Consider the following 20,788-nt stretch of genomic DNA (forward strand, 5'->3'; position numbering starts at 1 on the left):
TCCCAAAATGTACTAGGCATATAAAGATAACCCTCACCCAGCCCTCAAATGCTACCTCTAGAATAAAGCAGAAGTTTTTATTGCCATCTGTCTCTCTCTGTCTACTGAGATCATGGGGTTAGATGGACACGCTTTGGTTACCAGTTTATATTTTATACACCTATAGTTCTGTGACAAAGTGGTCCAGGAGATGCCCCACAAATGCAGGTGAAGAGATCTGTTCAAAGACCCAAACATGGCACTGGGGAGGGGAGAGAAATATGAAGAAGCTAACATTTGGACAGGAAGCTGCCACCCGCTCCCTAATAAGGGCAAAAATAAAAGCCTGTGGAAAAGTAGCTTTAGGACAGCAAAACAGAGGGAAGCCACCTGCTCCATTTCCCTCCTTTAGTACAGTCCCTACCTTCCGATCCTCCAGCTCCCCACCCACCAAATGTCTCAGAAGCAGCAGCCCAGCTCCGACTCAGCCTTGCAGAGAATGCGAGATTTGAGAGAAGAAGGGAGGAGAGGCAACAGCAGTCTGCAGGATCCATTTAATTGTTCTTTTCTTTATTGTTTGGTTCAGAGAAGACAGAAGCCTTAGATTTATTGACCGAAATCATTTTTGTACACAAGAGTATTTGTTATAAAGCCTCTTTTGTTTCTTATTTACAGAAACAAGTTGGGGTGGGAAGACATGGAGCAATGGGCTTTTTCAAGCAGCACACGTCAATATGGGACAGCCTATACCTGGCAGGGAAACTGAGGAGCTGAGCAAAGGGGACCAAAACGGGTGGTGGGAGGGAATTGCCCCAGAGAGAGATCAGCATGTATTCCTGACATGCTCCACAGGCAGGTGGGGGCAGGGGCAGGAGAGGAGCTTTCCTCCCCAGTCTCTCCCCCCAGCAGCACCTGTTTGCACAATATGTCCAAGCCCATTTTCATAACTGGCTGGCAAATGGCTATTCAGCTAGTCTGGGACCAAGCAACTGGTCAGTGTGTTAAAGTAATTATGGCCGCTTCATAAGACACAGCCTTCCCTTGGTGTGCAAGGCACGCTTCTTTTGCATGTAAGGGCAGTGCAAAGTCTCATACTGTGCACTCAAGATCCAGCAGGGAGTAGGAAAACCCTCAGGGGCACGGGAGGGGAATGAGGACAAAGGCAGGTTAACATGAAGAAACCTCATTGCAGGACACACCCATTTTGCATACTTGTAAACTGGTGCGGCACACACTGCACCTGAAATGGTGCAACTCATCAAGTTTGCTCCTGTTTTGCACAGCTGCTGTATGGCAGGTAGTGCTAGCTACATTCCTTATTCACACCAATGGTACAGGAGGGTGGGGAGGAGTTCAGTGCAGTTTCAACAATTTGCAGAAGATTGCCATAGTTTTGTGGAAGGGGAAAGTGGTTTTTAAAATGTGCCAAGGCCCACAGTTGCACAGCAGAACGCGCTTTATGGCTTACCAGAATCCAATACTGGTGGAATCCTGAGAATCTGAGCTTTCGTTTAAAAAAATAAACAAGCAAGCATCTAGCCCTCATGGTTGTGGGCAGTGTGTGTGTGTGTGTGTGTGTGTGTGTGTGTGTGTGTGTGTGTAAAAACATATTGGTCAAGTGGGTAGAAATAAGGAGCATTTGAATGGAACTGCTTCTTCACCCAGCACAGAGCCCAATGCTTTTTTCTTCTGCCCCACCTCGTTAACGATTTTGTATGAGCAAGCAAACCTCTTTTTTAGCCTGCACCTTACGAGGAATGCTGTTGTAGATGAACATCTCCATCCATTGTGTCCCCTGTAATACTTCCAAGGGAGTGGGAATATTCAGTATGATGACATGTCCTGCTTCTTGCTTAATGAATTTTTATTGTGGAGATGTAGAATTGCAGAAGCCATAAATTCCTCATAACATGTAGTTTTGAGTGTCAGTATGTGATAGAGAGCAGGGACAGGGATATCATTCCTGATATCATGACTATTGGGAGATCAAGACTGGGCTCACACCCTTATCACAGCAGCATTAACCATGGATAATGCAAACCAGAGTTCCCATCTTAATCAGCATTTGAAACTAGTTGGCAAACTCTGTTTAAGGCAGAAACCCTAGTTAGGGACAGCCATTTTTACAGTCAATGCAGAAATAACTATGAATAAGACGGCCAGATGAGGGGGATCAAGAAGTGCAGGGTCCCATGACCTGCTCTCGTTTACTGTACTTAACCATAGTTAATAGATTGGGGTTTTAGGGCAGCAAGAAAAAAGTAGATCTTGTTTTTCGTTTTGTTTTACAAAACCCAGCTAGGAAAAGGCACAAACACTGTACAGTCAACATATAGTAGAGCAAGCCAATTAAGATGCAAATGTACAGACTCTGTGTAGGGTCAGGAGTGCTTCAAACATGATGAATTCCAGAAAACAGAAATCAAGTCCATGCAGGAAATAACATGCAAGCCACATGTAAGAATATCCCACATGACCACAGGACACATGTATTTTGCCATAGCACAGCAAAATATAGACATGTGTTATCATCACACATTATTTCCTACACAGAACTGTCGTGTTCTGTGGATGCTCAGCTGTAGCAGTTCTCTGGAGTCCAAAAGCATAATCAGAGCTTTCTGGTCACCTGATTCATATATTCCGACGGTGACACAGTTGTCATCAAATAACGTGCTTCCATGTGGTTGAACTACCAAGATGAAGGTAAAGTGCTGGCATGGGAACTAACCACGATTGTACTTTCCCAGCTGTGCAGAAATGTAGATCCCTCCCCACCACACGCCAATTTTTGCGATGGTAAGCATGTTGCCATGGTAACACAGGAATCAGCACCTACTTTGCAAAGAGCAGCTGTAATTCACACTGCCACACCAATGAGGATTAAACTACTACTGCGTACCTCTTTGCTTTGCCCCAGCGGCAGAATCGGATTAAAGTCGTGGCTTTCCCAGAGTCCTTTGCACTAAAGGAGAGGTGGCTGCTGCCTTTGAAAAAGCCGCTCTGCCCAACCATTGATGTGTAGGAGAACAGATGTATGCATGAACCTGGTTTGGTCAAGCCAGTGGTCCATCAAGCAGCTCAGTCTACTCCAGGAATGGGAAACCCATAGACTCCTTGATGCTGCTGGACTACAGCTCCCATCAACCCTGACCATTGGCCATGCTGGCTGGAGCTGATGGGAGCAACGTCCAGCAGCACCTGGAGGCTCAAAGGCTCATCACTCAGGCAAAGGTATTTCACAGCCCTGCCACCCAGGGGCTAGTGTGGGATCCCGGGGGGGCACAGCCCCAGACACACAATTTTTAGGGGGTGTGAGCCAGGTGCCCCCACACAGGGATCACCAGCCTGCCCTGCCTGACGTCCCAGAGCCCACCGCATCCCCAGTCCCTTTGCTGAATGGGGGGGATTTGCTCACCAAGGACTGCGTTGGCCAATCGGGCTCCTCCTCCTTCAGCAGCCAGGGCTGAGCTGGTGTGTGAGCTCTCCGTGAACCCTCTGTGCCCTGTGCATGCGTGCCTGGCACCGCTGGCGGCGAAAGCCCTGCTTGCCCTGCCCATGCACACACGTGCGCATGTACCCTGGGCACCAAAAAAGGACGCAACGCCACAGTTGCCACCCAAATCCATTTAAATGGAAAGAACCTGGGACCTTTGGCAAGCAAAGCCTGGGCCTTGTCACTGACTTTCCCCAGATGTCTGCACCAGAGGCCATCCCTTGAAGACTCTTTCCCCCAGAAAAGCACACAGGGATTATTATCAGGCAGAATTCCATATGTCCCACCACCTCAGCCACCAGTTTGTCTAATCCACTGAACTGGAGAATGCATGTGCCATTAACACAGCTTTCTCTTGTGGCCACTCCAGGAACCACGAGTGGAACTTGCACACACGTGGCCCTGGCTCAGCCAACACTCCACCACTCGCACACTCATTTTTCACATTGACAAGATGGGGAAAGTCGGAAACATTTCTCACACTGAGTATCAAAATCTCAGCAGTAGTAGAGCAGATTTGGCAAAACGTCTCCTTGTAGATAATACCCCGTGAGCTTTCTTCGCCCGCCCTGCCTTCACCTAGCCATTTTTTTCTTCCAATGAAATCCACAGGTGGCCCAGATGGGAATACAAGATCTTATGCGTGGTGCCAACCCAGGAGACAGCACAAGCAAAACAGAGAGTGCCCCCTCCCACAGCACAAGAACGCAGAGTCTGCACACTTCACAGCCTGCAAAATCCTCCAGTGTCCAGGACTCCCGGCCCACACCCAGTGTCTGTGACGCCGGAACAGTCTGCTTGATTAAGCAGAGAGCTGCTGCTTCCAAGGTGGCTCCCTGGGGGGTTGGCTAGCAGGTCCTGAAGCCCGGAAGGAGAAACAGAGAGAAAGGAAAAGAGAGATGGTCCCAAGGGCACATAGTCTTGCAGGGTAGAGGCTGGTGCCCAGTTTGGACAGAGTCCCACAGGGAACAAACAATCGAAGCTGATTCCAAAGAGGGTTTTCTTTTTGGTTGGTTTCCATGTTCTTTCGGGTAGCATCCTGAAATTGCAAGGAAGGCTGAGACGGAGCAGCGACAGGCAGAAAAAGTGCATGTAGGGGGACCCCTAGAGGCCAGTGCAAGAACTGCATTTAGAGTTGAGGGGCGCAGCAAAGGTTGTTTGGAAATGCTCTTCCCCGTGGGGGTGGTGAAAAAGCAGAAAAGGGGGGTAATATTTAAGGCTTATGCGTCTGCATAGAAAAATGTGTAAACTGAGATTGGAGCAAAAGGTTGGGGGAGGTTAGGGATATTTGGCAGAGTCCGTTCCAGAGACAAGACCAGGGGTGGGGCAGTCTCCCCATTATGTGGCAGTAAAAGTGTACAGTGTAGACTCAGCAGGAAGGCAGAGCCTCCCAGTAAGTGTGCCTGCCTGATGCAGCAGCTGTAACATTTGCTTTTCACAATTTTAAAATGCAATGTGTGAAGAGATTAGAAGCCCACCACAGCCATGATGCAAGGACACACTGAAGAAAGTGAAATTATGAGTTCAGAACCTGTCCCATCCCCCAAGTAAATGAGCACTTCCTTGAATGAATGAAGTGTGGCCAGGATTGGTGCCTGAACCATGTTTCTTACAGACCAAACAACCAACAGCAAATACTAAACATCAGAATACAGGCCAGCTTTTACAAAGGGTGTCAAAAATGACACAGGAGCTGAAAGGTCAACTCAAGATTTAGTTACAGGTTAAAGGTCAAATAAAATTCTATCCAGCTTCATTTTCAAAGCAAGACTCTGTCCTTCAAGTGTCAGCCTCCTATGCAGCCCCTTAAGAAGGATTTGTATCCTCTGAACCTGCAGACTGGCTTGAGAAGACTCCTCCTTGGACTGTGAAAGGCACTTTCCACACCAGTAAGACACAAGAGGGACCAATGGCTCATCTAGTCCTGCCTTCTGTTCTCACACTGGCCAACGAGATGCATGTGGGAAACGAGCCCAAGGGCAACTCTCCCTTCCTGTGGTTTCCAGCAACTGATATTCAGAAGCCTCTCTGCCTCCAGCTGTGGACGCAGAGCAAAGCCACAGAGGCGAGTGGCCACTGACAGCCTTCTCCTCCATGCATTTGTCCAATCCTCTTTTAAGGCCATCCAAGTTGGTGGCCATCGCTGCCTCCTCTGGGACCAAGCCCCTCAGCACAGCCAACTCCCTCACAAATCAGTAGGGTTGCCAGCTTTTGAAACAGCCCTGCTCCAGTGCCTTTTATGCCAGCTATAAATAGTAAGTGAAGCTTTTCCTGTCTCCTTACCCCCACCAAGAAAAGTCTCACCAGCTTAACTTCTGCCTGCCAGCTGCTGTTAGAGGCAGAGGAGAAGGGGCACTGTAGAAACTGGCAACTCAGCCATGTCTGGGTTTAGGAAGCAAAGCAAGCATGGCCACTGGGAAGCGCTGGCAGCAGGAGCATGTCCTCTTTTCTTTCTTTTTTTAGCAATGTTACAACAGAATGGCAGAAGCAAGTTTGAGTGATAAAAGGAGATCTAAAGTCAAGATATGGACAGTAGAGATTAGCTACACCAAAACTTAAGAGGGTTAAAGATGACCAGAAAGGAGGGGGGGAGCTAGAGTGAAACTGGGTTGCCACCTTTTTTTCAGCCAGGCTCCTGCAAGCAGCCCCCACCAGAGAGAAATGTAGGAGTCCCCAGTATATTTCTGCCTATCAGGTAGCTGTTTAAGACAGGGTCAATTGCAGAAATGTTGGCAATCTGGGGTTTCAAAAAGCCAATTCAAAGCTCAAAACCAAAGTCTGGAACAGTGAGGGAGTGTCACTGACACAAAAGTAGAGGTCAAAGCAACACTCCCCCCCGTTGTGGGGGAAGGTGGTTGATAGTCAAGTTCAAATGGAGAAGTACTTTTGTTGCTATTGTTTACGGCCCCTGCTCTTGTTGCAAATAAATTTTTTAAAGTGACATTTCCCCCCACCCTTTGTCATGGAGAAGACAAATACTTCCCCTGCTAAATTTCTGTATGCTGGGCACACAGAAGGGCATAGGAGCTAGTATTAAGGGCATAGGAGCTAGTATTACGGGCATAGGAGCTAGTATTAAGGGCATAGGAGCTAGCAAGAAGGCTCACACAACCGAAGAACCAAAATATCAAAATACGAAAGGATGCCAAGAGCAAGAGAACAGAGACTGCAAAAGACCAAACTCAGAGATGACAAATGAGGTGAACCTGCATGCTTCAAAGCTGAGTAAAGGCAGGAACTGTTTGCCACGAAGCCCTCCTTTGATCTATGCAGGAGGGAAAGGGTGTCTCTGGAACGGCCTCTGAGCCCATCCCTGGGGTGCCGGGGGGGGCGGGGTTTGAAGCTGGTGTAGTGAGGTCTCAGGGTCCAGGTTAGAAGTGCAAGAGGTGGAAGGGGGATGGTGGCACCCTCTCCAGGTTACCTAGAGGAGGGGCTGCTGCACTCAGAGGCAGGGCAACAAAACTGGTGGACGTCCTCAGCCTCGTCATCATCCCTAGAAAACGGGAAGGGGACAGACAGACAGACAGACAGAGAAGGATTATAATCCTGCAGACAAACCCTCCATTGGCGGGGGGGGGGGGGACAGCAGGGTGATGGCTGGAGTGGAGATGCTGATGTGATGCATCTTTCAAGCTGGAAGGCAAGCAGGGAAACTCAACAAACCTTTGGCTTTTCATTTCTCCCTACAACCCATTTAAAGATTGCTAAGCCAAAACCCGGAAAAAGCCCCATTTCTTTAACAGAATTCTCCAAATCACAAAAGAGAATGCACCTACAATTTTTCCATCATTCTTCATCCTCCAAATGGTGTTATACTACAACTGTCATCATCCCTGGCCAAGCTGACTGCCGACTCCAGGTCACATCCTGGAACTCTGCATTGTACCTTTAATGCAACAGAGGAAATGGGGGGTGGACACAGCTGTGTTTTCTCCTGCCACTTCCCCCCTCAGTTCTCTTGCCCTCCCCCAATATTGTAATGAACCTAGCCTCCAAGTGTGTGACACAGGACAGGGAAAGGAACCGGTTGCCTCGCTTAAGGGTACAGCATGGATTTCTGGGTTGCAGCCTGACAACCCAAAATAAATCCTCGTTTAACTATCCTGCCTGCCAACTTAATTCCACTTTTCTCTTACACGATTCATTCAAATACTACTGCACCATCACACTCTGTTTACAGAATAGATCACTGTCTTATTAATATTCATTATCATCCATCCATCCATCCATTTATTCATTCTCTCCTCTCCCCACTCCTCTCATTCTGTTCACAAGAGCAAAGGCAAGCAGTCCTGAGTCCTTCCACAGGGTTATTTCTGGGCATCAGTGCACATAGATCAGGCTGCCGTTTATTTTTTCCTCCTAGCAGCACAAGAAACAGAAATTCAGCAGGTGAATTTTTTATTGGCAGGCAGATGCAGTGATGGGGGAAAGCTTCACCTAATGAATGTCAGGCAACACAGGAGCCCCTGTCAGAAAAATAAAGCTGGTGACTCTCTTCTGCACTATTCTTTTGGTACTGTTCTTTTAAAATTTTGTGTAAGACATTCTACTCAGAAAGTGAGCGAGGGAGAATCACATTCAAAACTCCACTACACAACCTTGTATGGTCAAGTCAAGGCAATGATATCCCAGAGTCACCAGGCCCTGCATTTTCCTCATAATTTCTTTGCAATTTTTGTTCCAAATAGTAGCTGGAGCCAAATCAAGACAAAAGTTTGTGAATGCTCATAATGCTTGACTGTTTCTTGGATACATGAACTCTGTGGAAACTGATCCCATGATTCTGTCTGCACCAAATATTACCACGTCCAGCGTGTCATCTTATACAAATTGATTATGGCTTTGGGACAAAAAAGTCTCAACCTTTACTCCACAATCCTGTGACAGACAAGACATGCAGTAGCACCCCAGAGTCTCCCTGCACTGCAGCTCCCATAATCCCCTGTGTTATATATAAGTGTCTGTTCATAAAACGAAGGCTAAATGAATGGCAATTTAACTTGAAGGTTAAGATGAGAAAAGAGCTTTACAAAGCAGGATCAGCCCAAGCCACTTTGGCGTTGGAGCTGCCCCCACTCGCCCCTGGGCATTCTCGTCCACATACTGACATGGGAACAATCTTGGGACACTTTCCTGCCCAAGGGCTCAGCAGCCCTTAATGGAATTCATATAAGCATACGCAGCTGCCATACCGAGTCAGACCACTGGGTCCATCCAGCTCGGTGTGATCTTCTCCAGTTCTCAGTGGCTTGCCAGTTCTTTCAAGCCTTGCAACTTGAGATTGCTCAACTGGAGATGACAGGGTCTGAACCAGAGAACTTCTGCACTTGCTCTTACTGCTGAGCTAGTGGCCCCTCCCACCTGAAGCAGCCAACTCACTTTGCCTCTCAGAAGGTCTGGTTCAACTCTCTATTCCTAAACCAAGAATGGGGAACCTGTGGCCCTCCAGGTGTACTTGGACTCCATCAGCCCCAGCCAGCCTGGCTAATGGTCAAGGAGTTGTAGTCCAAGAACATCTGGAGTTGTAGTCCAAGAACATCTGGAGGACCACAGACTTGCCTATGAGAATGCTATCCTCTGTCCACCATAAATGATTCTTTCCTCTCTAGAACGCAGAGAGACCTGGGATACCTTCTGTGTAGCAGAAACGGAATACATAAAGCCATATACATAACGTAACTGAACTGCATGGTTAAGCCAACTGCTTAAAAAATGCAGAAGCAATTAGCACTGCCTTGTCCACGTGAACACAAGCGAAATGAATTGTACAGTTGTGTTTGGGAATTGTAATTCATGTCCAGTACTGAATTTTTTACTTACTTTCCTGTACACCTGGAGTGGTTAACCTGTGGCCTTCTAGAAGTTGTTGAACTTGAGCTCCCATCAGCCTCAGCCAGCATAGCCAGTAAACAGAAATGACGGGAGCTGGAGCCTAGAGACATCTAGAGGGCCACAGATTCTCCATCACAAAACTTACAATCATGACCATATTTACACATGACGTTAGGGTAGTTTTCACAAAACTTTTTTTGCCTCAAAACAAGCACTACTGCCTTTCCTGAGGTAGACTATCTTGCAAAGAAACATGAAAAGTTGCTGAAATTACGGGAATTGTTACTAGTCATCTGTGCTGGTTCAGTCATTAAGTTTCTCTATCTTAGCTCATACTGGGGAGGTGAAGCACTATGAACAAGGACCAAAATATATGTATTATGTCCAAACCAGCCTACAGTTTAGACCAGCTCTGCACAAAGTATGACTGAATGTGGACCACTTGGCATACATTGGGGCCCAAAAGACATTGTTTAGAGTCTCATAAGAATTATCAGCCATAGTGAGATATATGTAATAATAATGATGATGATGATAAAATTTGTGCCCCAGCCACTCTGGGTGGTTTCGAACATATATAAAAACATAATAAAACATGATTAAAGATTAAAAAGCTTCCCTATACAGGGCTGCCTTCAGATGTCTTCTAAAGGTTGTATAATTATCTCCTTGACATCTGATGGGAGGTTGTTCCATAGGGCAGGCACCACTACCAAGAAGGCCCTTTGCCTGGTTCCCTGTAACTTCACTTCTTGCAGAGCAGGCACCGCCAGAAGGCCCTTGGAGCTGGATCTCAGTGTCCAGGCTGAACAATGGGGGTGGAGATGCTCCTTCAAGTATATAGGACTGAGGCTGTTTAGGGCTTTAAAGGTCTGGCAAGACAGTCTGCGGGCAGGTAGGGTCTCAGTCAGTGTACCAGATGGAGCTAATCGACAGCTGCCCTGGACACAGAATTGACCTGCGCCTCCATGAACAGTTGTTAGTCCAAAATGATTCCCAGGCTGCACTCCTGGTCCTTCAGGGCCAAAGTTACCCCATTCAGGGCCAGGGAGGCCTCCACACCTGCCCGCCCCATCCCCCCAAAACAGAACTTCTGTCTTGTCAGGATTCAACCTCAATCTGTTAGCCACCATCCATCCACCAACCACCTCCAGATACTCACACAGGTCCTTCACTGCCTTCACTGGTTCTGATTTAAAAGAGAGGTGGAGCTCTCATTAAAGGCTGTGATGGGCCACAAACTCTGAGGTCTGGCAGATGTATGCACAGAGTCCGTCACAACCACTCGTTATGCACATGAGCTGTCTGTTTCCATTCCTCTATTAATTTTGCTTGCCCAGCTATTGTATAATTAATAGTTGTATGATAAACAGAAATTCAGCAGGTTAAGAAAGCTGAATCTCTCCTTTGTCACACAGCTGTTAAAAGCACGGGGGGGTGTGTGTTAGCAACCAGGAAAGCTCTGCTAGCTGTGATGTGTAAAAAGGAGGACATGGATCTTCTTCCCCCTTAAAGTTACGTGGAAAAGGCAGCTTTCCTATCAGCATGGCCAAAGGCCAGAGAAGAGGGGACCCTTGCACCCATCAGAGTTGTGTAGAAAAGGCAATTTCAGCACCTGCTGGAATCCCGTCTACAGTGATAGCTGTAGGAGCCTGTCCTCTTTTGCATTTGGCTATGGCTATTTGCTACAGAGAGATTGTTACGACTTGTTCAAGAGTTACACCTGCCCCCACAAAAAGTCATAATGCTGCCAATTTCTGGGCAGGCTTGTTGAAACTCCTCAACACACTCGCTAAGAACCCTGTCATTTTATGATCACTCATTTGCACATTCAGTCTTGCTCACACAGCTTCTGTCTGACACACTTGCTCTAGGCTCTTGCAAACACTTGCATGCGTCCACACACACGGTCTCTGCGTGAGCTGAAGCCCCCTTGTCAAAACTAGCCCCAGAGCACAAAATGGGCCCACACCCCCAGCTTCTTTATCTCCATGGCATAAACAGAGATGAGAGTGTCCTTATTTTGTAACCTGAGGCTGCAGCATGGTGTGAGGGAGAAGGTAGTTTGTGTTAAGATGTTAACGGAGATCAGCAGGGTCTAGGGTAGAGTGAGCTGCGGCAGGGGTGCAGTGTTTCTCAAACTTGGGTCCCCAGCTGTTGTTGAACTACAACTTCCACCATCCCTGACCACTGGTCCTGCTTGCTAGGGATGATGGGAGTTGTAGTCCAACAACAGCTGGGGACCCAAGTTTGAGAAACACGGGTAAGGCAAATGCAAAGGGATGTTGCAAGCATGGAGGAAATGAAATCCAGTATTTCCTTTTATGGGGGCAAAAGCCCCACAGGTTCACAAGGCCAACACCAGTGGTCTTGCTGGGCGCCTGCCTCCAGAGCCCCCTGGCAGCAGTGACAGCAGCGCAGAAGAGGGGAACTACCAAAGGCGTCTCGCTTCGCCGCAGCTGAAGTAACTATCTACAGCTGAGAGCAGTACCCCCATAATCTTGGCTCTTTTCCACTTGGTGACCAGAACATTCTGCTATTGCTGGGGAAAGACCCCAGAAATCCAGCCCATTCCGTCTGATGTTAAGAACAAAGGAAGCTGACCTGCACTGAGCAACAGCATTGGCCCATCAAACCCAGGATTGTCTAAAGTGGCCAGGAGGTTGGCATTTCCAGCCCTACCTGGAAATACCAGGGCCTGGGAGCTGCTGCATACCAAGCAGGGGCTCCACCACTGTGCTATGACACCCCCCCCCCAGCCTTCTACATCCTAGGGAGCTACAAGCAACCCAACCCTCAGGGCTGTCATGGGAACCAGGAAGTCTAGGAAATGCTGGATTTTGTGGATAAGCATAGCATGTTGAGATATGGGAATGGCTTGGAGTGAGCAAGTTGCGGGTAGTGGGTGTGAGTGGCTTACCTGCAGCCTGTGTGCCTGGCAGGGGAAGCTAGCTGCGAGTGGAGAAGCGACTGAGCAGAACAGCAGTACTGGTGCAGAGTGGGACACGTGGACGACCTATAGAAGGCAGCAGAGAGACGGAGCAACAGAGAGAGAGAAAGAGAGACAGAAAGAGAGGGAGAGAGAGGAAGGGAGATGTGTGTAGGGAAATAAATGAAGGAAGAGATATGTGTGGACACAGATGGAAGGAATGTGCCAGAAGGAGTGGGTGGGTGGATGGATGGGCAGAGAGAGGGGAAGGAAGAGAAGAAAAAACACAAAGTCAAGAAAAAGAAGGACAGCACTGAACAAACAGAAAAAAACATAGCAACACCCCCTGGCCAAACGAAGAGACTCAGCCACACACTGGGCCATGGAAAGGGGGGGGAGAGGGAGGGAAAGAGAAAGAGAAACAGAGCAGCAGTTCCCTAGGGACAAGGATTAGAGGCCACAGCAGCTACAGGTGCAGGAAGAGATAGGCAGCAGAACACTTGGCGGGTCACAGAATTGAGGGCCGCCTGGCATGAAAGAGCAAGAAAGCACTTGGGTGGGGAGGTATTCAGGGACCAAGGACACAAAAGCTACAGTAGGTGAGACAGAAAAAGCAGGGAACTAGCCTAGAGAGAGCCAACAATGCTGACAACAAGCTGAGGTACTTGTTCCTCAGGAGGAGTGGAGCAGAGGGATCCTGGTCAGAAGTGCAGGGCGCCAGGGCTGAGGGTGAAGCGTCAGCAGGGCTAGGCTGCAACACACATGGAGTGATGTTTCGAAGGGGTCCTTCACCCTCCAGGAAAACTGATGTGCAGGTCTTTGGTTGACTACAGCTGCATGTGCAACATGGCATGGAACTCTCTTGGCAGCCTTGTGGGTCTCTGCCAATCCCACACCTCTCTTAGCCAGCAGTTTGCCCCTTCCTCCGAGATGACAGCTGCAGGAGGGGAAGCTTCTGGGGCAAAAGCAAGTCTCACTAGAAAGGCTCCGAAGGTGAGGACTTGGGGGTGTACCTGATGGGAGGCAGGGAAGACTGGAGAGTATGTACATGTTGGTAAGCATGCACACTGAGCTGCCTGGGTCACATAAGGTCAGAAGGAAGGATCTGCTAGGGAAGCTGCACAGGAGGAGCAGGAAGGACCATTGGGACAGCAGAGTTCAGAGCAAAGAGAGGCAACCCAGAGGGATCAGGATGAAAGCAGCAAGTTTCTGCCTCTCCCAACCACCCTCCCCTATGCGACTCAAGAGAGTGACACTGAAGAGGATGAGAAACCCAGGTCCACATTTCTTCCTATAATAGTCCCTTCCCCCTCCCTCAAAAGCCCTGTTGTTTTCTCATCAAAACATGAAGGAGGCAACCAACTTGGAGAAAGGGGTGAAGATTAACACCCCCACCCCACCCCAAATGAGGAAGCAGGTAAAGGAGAAACGTTGGAAGGGAAGGGCAGCTGCCACCAGAGCTCAAGGCGGGTCCATTTCAACATGTTTTGTGCTGTTTCATCCTAAGCAAGACTTTGCCTCATATCCTGTTTTCAGCCCCAGATTTCAGTCCTGGAATATCTGCCTAATTGTCTAAAAGCCGCTTTCTGGGCTCTCTATTGCATTCCAGTGCAACCCCTCCCCTCCAAAACTTGGAATTCCAGAGTGGCTATGATTAAGCATGTAAAAGGGTGGGTGATCAGGATAACTTTGGTTCTCAGCGGCTCCCACTAAAGTCCCCAGATACAAAATAAAAGGGTATGCAACTGGCAAAGGCTGTGAGCGGAAGGCACAGCGACCCCTTTCCCCAGCACACCTTTACTTTCTCCCAGATAAGAAATGGCTGCTCTTGAGGCCTATAGGAAATGCTGCAACAGGATGCAAAAGTTACCCCACCCTGACACTGGAGGGAGATGCAGTCCCACTTCCACGCCTCCCCCTTTGGAGCAGGCAGGCTTTGACCCTCCTATTGAGTCATCTCAAGGAGTGGCTTGCCAGGGCAAAAGTAACATATGTGCCATTGAGCATGTCCAGACTGTCTTCGCCTCAACACTCAGTAACCCCAACCAGTCCTGACACAGTGCAGATTACAAAGCAAAGCCCAAGATGTGAGACTTCAAGGCAGGCATGAGTGCCCAGTCACTGACAGGAGAAGTAAAGGGACTTAGAGGTCCTAAGCACTTTCTTTCTGAACAAGACCCGGGCCTGTCCTAGGCTTGTCCTCTTTTTCCAGGACACGTCCTCTTTTTCATGGGTAAAATTTGAGACAAATTGCATTTATTTGCTTTGAATGGCCGTCATAGCATCCTCATTTTGCTCTTCCAAATATGGCAACCCTATGACTAACCTGCTGCTCTTGATTCCAAGTGTGGCTCAGCGGCGTAGTGGGAGGGGGGCTAGGGGCCGGTGGCCCCGGGCACAAAATTATGAGACGGGTGCAACCAGGCGCCCCCACAGCAGGCTCCCTGCTGAGCTCCTGCCGTCTTCCGGAGCCACCCCAGATGCCCAGTCCCCGGAGGGCACAACATCTGCCCTGCCCTGGACACCAGCAACCCATGCTATGCCACTGCTCCTGCTGCTTGCAAACAAAAACTCGAAAGGATGGGTCTTCCGTTCTTTGTCCAGAGGCATGCTGCTTCTCCACAAAACCAGTGCCTGCTCCTGCTCCAGTCACTTTCTTTCCCAACCAGTCTTCTCTTTTCTCTTTCTACCACTACTTCCTCCACAGGCACAGAGTTAAGAACACCCGGGACAAACAACATAAATAAGTTTTGCTTCCTGTGTACATATTTTACTGCACATTATAAAACACTGAAGAACTCAAGTGAGGGAATGAGAAGGATGGGGAAATAGGCGGGGGGGGCGGGGTTCTGTACATGGCTCTCTACAGGAATTGAAGAAAAAAGCCCTGCCATGGGACACTTGAATCAGCCATGAATAAGAAAGAGGGAGGGGTCGCGATTCCAGCAGGCCGGGCCAACAAGCCCCATCTTAGCCCACAGCCCCGGAAGAGAAAGTCCTCAGCTTAGCAGACGGCTGCAATAGGCGTGATCCTCCGCAGCTAACTGCCTTGAGACAGAGCTTTAGAAGTTCATTAATAAAGTAATTGTATTATTATTATTCTTCCTGCCTTGCTTTCCTGTTTGGGCTTTGAAAGAGTTCCATGGATCCGCCCTTTCCCCGCTCCCAGGTTCTCCATTGCGCGGGCAGCGGGGCGGGGGGGGGGGCGGAATGGTTTCTGCGAGTAGCAGCGCCGCGACTCCTGGCCTAGAGAGAAGCCCCGCATTTCTGGGCAAAGTACCAAGCCAGCGCATCATGCACGCTCGGGGGGGGGGGGCACTACGCCCTGCCAGCCCCCCGAGCAGCCTCGCCCTCTTCTGCCTCCCCGCTCCTTTCTCCGGGCAGCCCCGGCCCCGTTTTGCAGGTATTCCGGGGCAGAGTCCCCGCCCCCCCCCAGCTCCACTCACGCGTCGCGCTCCATCTCCGCCTCCTTCTCTCCTCTTCCCGCAAACTTCTCTCCTTCCACGCGCAACACACCCACTTCTTCCAGCGGGGGGGAAAGGTGATCTCCCCCCCCCCAAGCGAGGCGTCGCTCTTCCTTTTCTCCCCCTCCGTCAGCTGATCGCCTTCCACGGAAATCCCGGGCTGGGCAGGGGAGGGGGAGGGAGAGCATTTGAGTTAACATGTTAAATGCTGTTTTTTTGTTGGCAAGATCTTTGAGAGCTGGTGTGGAGCTGGTGCGGGCGGAGGGGGAAGAGACGCAAAGTGATCCAGACGGTGCTTCCCTCTGAAGGAACTATTCAATCTCATTAGACCATTTTAGAAAATCATTTTTCAGCCTATATCAATTTTGTTTTAAATGAACAGACTCATCAAAAGAGCAAAGTACATAAAATAATACGATAAGTGTAATGCTTGACCCAGCAGCAAATCGCTAGGTAAAGAAGGTACAGGGACCCCTGACCATTAGGTCCACTCGTGGCCAGCTCTGGGGTTGTGGCGCTCATCTCGCTTTACTGGCCGAGGGAGCCGGCGTACAGCTTCCGGGTCATGTGGCCAGCATGACTAAGCCGCTTCTGGCGAACCAGAGCAGCGCACGGAAATACCGTTTACCTTCCCGCCGAAGCGGTACCTATTTATCTACTTGCACTTTGACGTGTTTTCAAACTGCTAGGGTGGCAGGAGCTGAGACTGAGCAACAGGAGCTCACCCCGTCGCAGGGATTCGAACCGCCGACCTTCTGATCGGCAAGTCCTAGGCTCTGTGGTTTAACCCACAGCGCCACCCGCAAATCACTACAATTTAGCAAAACAGCAGGAGAAACCAAACAAGAATGAAAGGACTTGGAACCTGCTATTTCCCTGCCCCCATTGCAATGGGCATAGGAGCCAACTCCTAGGGGCCAAGGGGTCTTTGCCCCCCCAATAAAATATTTGAGGGGACTGGGCCCTCCCAAAGGTGATGGGTATTGCCATGCAAATGGTGTGCGTGCACCGCATCATGTGATCAGTTATGCAGGGCTGGGCTTACCTGCCCCCCCCAAAAAAATATTTTGTTCAAGTTGGCACCTTGGCAATGGGTGTTAATGAATGCAGCCACAGCCCATCAAAGAGTCCAAACATTCTTGTACCTTCCCAGCTTACAGTAATTCATACTGTGGCCATTTGCATAGAAAAGAAACACCCCCAAATACATCAACTGACACATGCCACTCGTTTGTCAGTTTCTCTTACTAGGTTCTATCACTGTTTGAACTTGCTCAGAAAACCTATCCACAACCTGTGGTAGGAAGGGAGCCAAGAAAGGCACAGAAATAAGAACTTCTGTCTTCTCCAGCTGAGCATTGCCAACACAAAAATCTGGCTTGCTTGATCCGCAGAAATCAACAAGAGAACTTTTTTTGCAATATGCGGATGCGCAAATTTGGTGTGCAAATTTAGTGACTGTTAAAGGTACAGCAGCAGAGGCAGATTGAAAAGCTGGCGACCCTACCCCTCATCAGTTAAAACTGATTCCTATTCCAGAAAGTGTGGGGGGGGGGAGTAATATAGGCCAGTGGGGTAATGGAATCAGAATGGGGGACAGAGTGCAGCTCCATGACTTTTAAGAGCAGGAAGATTATCGGCCTGAGCACCAAAGTATCAAACCCTTCTTTTCTGGCAAGTGAATGAGGTGATATTTCAAGTGTATTTGTTTTTTGATTTAACAGCTTAGAATAGAGGAAGTCAAAGAATGAGGGAGGAAATCTAGCAGAGGCTGACACTACTTTCATTTCCTTTTGTAATTAAAAGCTAAAGATTGCATTTCAGCTGGCTGAAGAATTTTTCCTAATGCCCACTATGTTTTACAAGCTGAACCTCAGCTGCCTGCACTCTTTGCCTCTTCTTGGAGCCACGGCTATGAGGGCGGTCCTATTGAGCTCCTGCACTTAATAATTTACCATCATACCTCTCATCCTAGCTCTCCACTATTACCCAATCTAGATAAACTTAAGAACAGAATTTGCCTTTGCTAGGTTCTTTGCAAGTATTGACAACACCAATTGCTTCGTGCACATAGCATAACTAATGGCAAGTAACATACTCCTCCCCCCCCCCGCCCATGTGATCTGAGAGTTATATCATTCCTTCCCGCTTAACTGTTATTTTTACCTGATGCATCTACTCTGTTGTTTTGTTTACAAGGACCAAAGTCGTAAATAGGCAAATCTGTGTATGCACATGCACACATACACAGTATACAACCATCCCACCCACTCAGTAATAAGGTTTCCCAATCCTATCCATTGTGAGAGGCTGAGGTTTTGCTTTACTAGCTTGTATCAAGCCACTCATAGTAAAATATGGGGGTCTCTTTTGGTCAGCAGGAAAGATCCCAATTACATCTCAAAGTGTTTTAATGTACACCAGTTATTCAGTTCCAAATATTTTAACATCTAGGGCAGTGGTTCTCCAAGGGTGTGGCGCATTATATTACTCTAGCTGCTAGCAGGAGCAGATGGTAAGTGTGGTGGGAAGATTCAAGGACAATCATTATTATATTTTGGGAATGATTCATGTTCTTATGTAGCTGCATTTTTTAACGCTTTCTGGATGTCCCCTGATCATATTATAAAGTAGTTGTGTTCTAGGTTGTATGTCAAGCACTGCTAAGAGTTGCTTCTTTTCGTTTTCCAAAGTAGTTATTATCAATTAAAAAATCAGTGTGGCACAAGCAAATTTTTAATCTGGCCCAGAGAAAAAAGTTTGAGAACTTCTGATCTAAGGGGTGAGATGGCATGCAATTAGAAAGTATGTGTATTTGTTCTATGTACATGTATAAAGCTGCTTCCTGGCTCATAGGGAAGAATTTGTGTCTTGATTACTATCACTTTCAATTTCTTTTGTCAGGGTGTAACAGACCACAGAGCAATGACAGTTCATTTGGCATCTTCATACCATGAATTCACTGAGCACAACTTGAACATACCTGGTGTTTTCTTTGCCTCTACATTGGAGGTTAGGGGGTGGAAGGAAGATGTTTGAGAAATTCAGTCTACATGAATTCCAATACAAACCAATCTGATCTGCATGTCCCAAATAAATGCACAGATCAGGACATATCATATTGGCTTGAATATAAGCCGCACCTGCAAATAAGTCGCACCTGTAAAATTCAAGGGGGGGGGGAGAAAAAAAGGACAATCCCAGAATATAAGCCGCTCCCTTAAAATTGGGTTACAGGCTGAAAATCGCTGAGGTTGGTAGAATTGTAACTCTGAGCCAATTTAAGCCTTTGAACTTGCAAGCAAAAGTTACCGTACAATCGCTAAAATCACAAATTGCTATTCAGTTGCTACAATTCTGCCGACACTCACACCCATAAATGGCTAATGAACAGCCTCAAGCTCGCAATTCGGCAATGAAACATTTTTTTGTTCCGTTTTACTGTATGTCTGTTTCAGCAGCGATATCATAAAAGCCCATTTTTGTAAGGTTGCGAATTTAAGCCGCACTTTTAACTATTCACCGTTGGAATATTCAGGCCAATTCTGACCCAGTTCACAGTTCAAAAACATATACAAATATGTATTTTAAAAAGTGAGTGAAATGCTACAAACCACATATATTATTTTGCTAGGAAAAGAAGATATAGAGCAGTCTTTGTCAACCTAGTGCCCTCCCATTGTTTCTTTGACTACAATTCCTACCAGCACAGAAACACCCCATGATGGTGTTGGAAAATTGCTGATGGAAATTGCAGTCCAACAACATCTTGGAGAGCACCAGATTGGCGAGGGCTGGTGCAGAGGTGGTGAGACCTTTGGGAAGGAAGTGGTGTCTTGTCCTTTGCACGGGGAGGCAGGATTCTCAGTCTCCCCATCTCTGTTTAGGAATGCTCAGTGCCCTTTGATCCCAAAGGAGGGAAAGCAAATGACCACCTTGCTTCATTCAGCACAGCGTTCACATCCTTTGAGGGAATACGCACTAGAGGGCAGTGTTTACTGCACAGAAACACCCCGTCCACTAGACTCTTGCTGTTCACATTTCCTTGGCTTCACCTAGGCAGCAGCGGCAGCTTTGGAGCTCCTCTAGTTCTAACCCCAGCTGATTTTGCTTAGCAGCAACAGGCACTCTGTACACTCTTGAAAGTACTCACTACTTTACCTAGCCCAGGGTTGAGCATCAAGACTGAGGCAAGTCCCAGGGATGAGCCCTCAGTCCGCTGGTCATCCCACAAGGGCTGGCTCTCCTTATGCCAAAGACAGGGAACCTGTGCCCTTCCGATGTCCTGAGGCACCAGCTCCCGTCAGCCCCAGGCAGCATGCCCAATTGTCCAGGGTGATGGAGTGCAGCTGAAGGCCATAGCTCCCCCAACCAAGGGGAAACCAAGGGCGCAACCAGGCAGAAGCAGAGCCAGACTAAGGAGGCAGGTGGGGAGCACATTCATGCAGCTGTTCTGGGAATATAATACTTTGATTCACTTTTCTTCTGCTTCCAGACATGCAAGCCACAATTTTCTTCAGAGAACAAGTCCTTCTACTTGGCATAGCTACAGTCACAATACACACCCATAAAATGGTTGTACTGACACTGTGGTGGGAGGGGCACATACAAACAGGGGCTTGCCTAAAGCTGCCTTCTTGGTGACAGAATTACAGAGGTGAGATTCCAGCAGGGAACTTTGGGACTTGCAGCTCACGGTTTTGGTCATCACATCATCTCTTATTTGTCTCCTGACCTTCTCCTATCCCCTTCCGGAGCATGTGGCTCAAACCTTGGCCTCTCCCCCATGCACAGGGATTGCATCACATGTATGCTTTGTGCAGCACCCAGCATGCACCTGGCACCCATAAATGCCCAGCAAACGCTCAGTATGAGCCAAGGAAGGTGTTATCTCAATGCTGATTTGTTTACGAAGGTAGTCAGAGTAGAGCAACAAGAGCTACTGTACATTTACAGAGCAATGCTATGCATATTGCTCAGAAGTAAACCCTGTTGTGCTTGGTGGGGCCTACCACTCTCAGATAACTGGGTTTAGGGACAGGCCATTTAGATCAATAGACTGAAGCCTGGCTTATTCGCTGTTGG

At 48.2% G+C, this 20,788-nt stretch overlaps 1 protein-coding gene and 1 long non-coding RNA gene across 9 annotated transcripts in view; one reads left to right on the forward strand and one right to left on the reverse strand.

Moving 5' to 3' along the window:
• The window catches only part of IQSEC2 (IQ motif and Sec7 domain ArfGEF 2), a 158,125-nt gene that overhangs the window by 67,991 nt on the left and 69,346 nt on the right, over positions 1-20,788 (reverse strand). For 4 of the 8 annotated variants that reach the window (XM_083592094.1, XM_083592091.1, XM_083592092.1 and 1 more), the window contains exon 3: positions 12,231-12,326. The exons of 1 other annotated variant lie outside the window; for it this stretch is intronic. In XM_083592094.1, the coding sequence (XP_083448220.1) occupies positions 12,231-12,326 (96 nt within the window). Of the gene's footprint in view, positions 1-12,230; positions 12,327-15,685; positions 15,866-18,686; positions 18,839-20,788 lie in introns of those variants that run through there. 3 more of the 8 variants (XM_083592096.1, XM_083592098.1, XM_083592097.1) reach the window with 3 other exon arrangements.
• On the forward strand, positions 12,333-15,338 carry LOC310752293. The gene is made up of 2 exons (XR_014542898.1): positions 12,333-13,232; positions 14,947-15,338. It is a non-coding gene; the product is annotated as an uncharacterized lncRNA (long non-coding RNA).

Source organism: Podarcis filfolensis (genome assembly GCF_964270895.1).
Source record: "Podarcis filfolensis genome assembly, chromosome: 17".
Classification (NCBI taxonomy): domain Eukaryota; kingdom Metazoa; phylum Chordata; class Lepidosauria; order Squamata; family Lacertidae; genus Podarcis; species Podarcis filfolensis.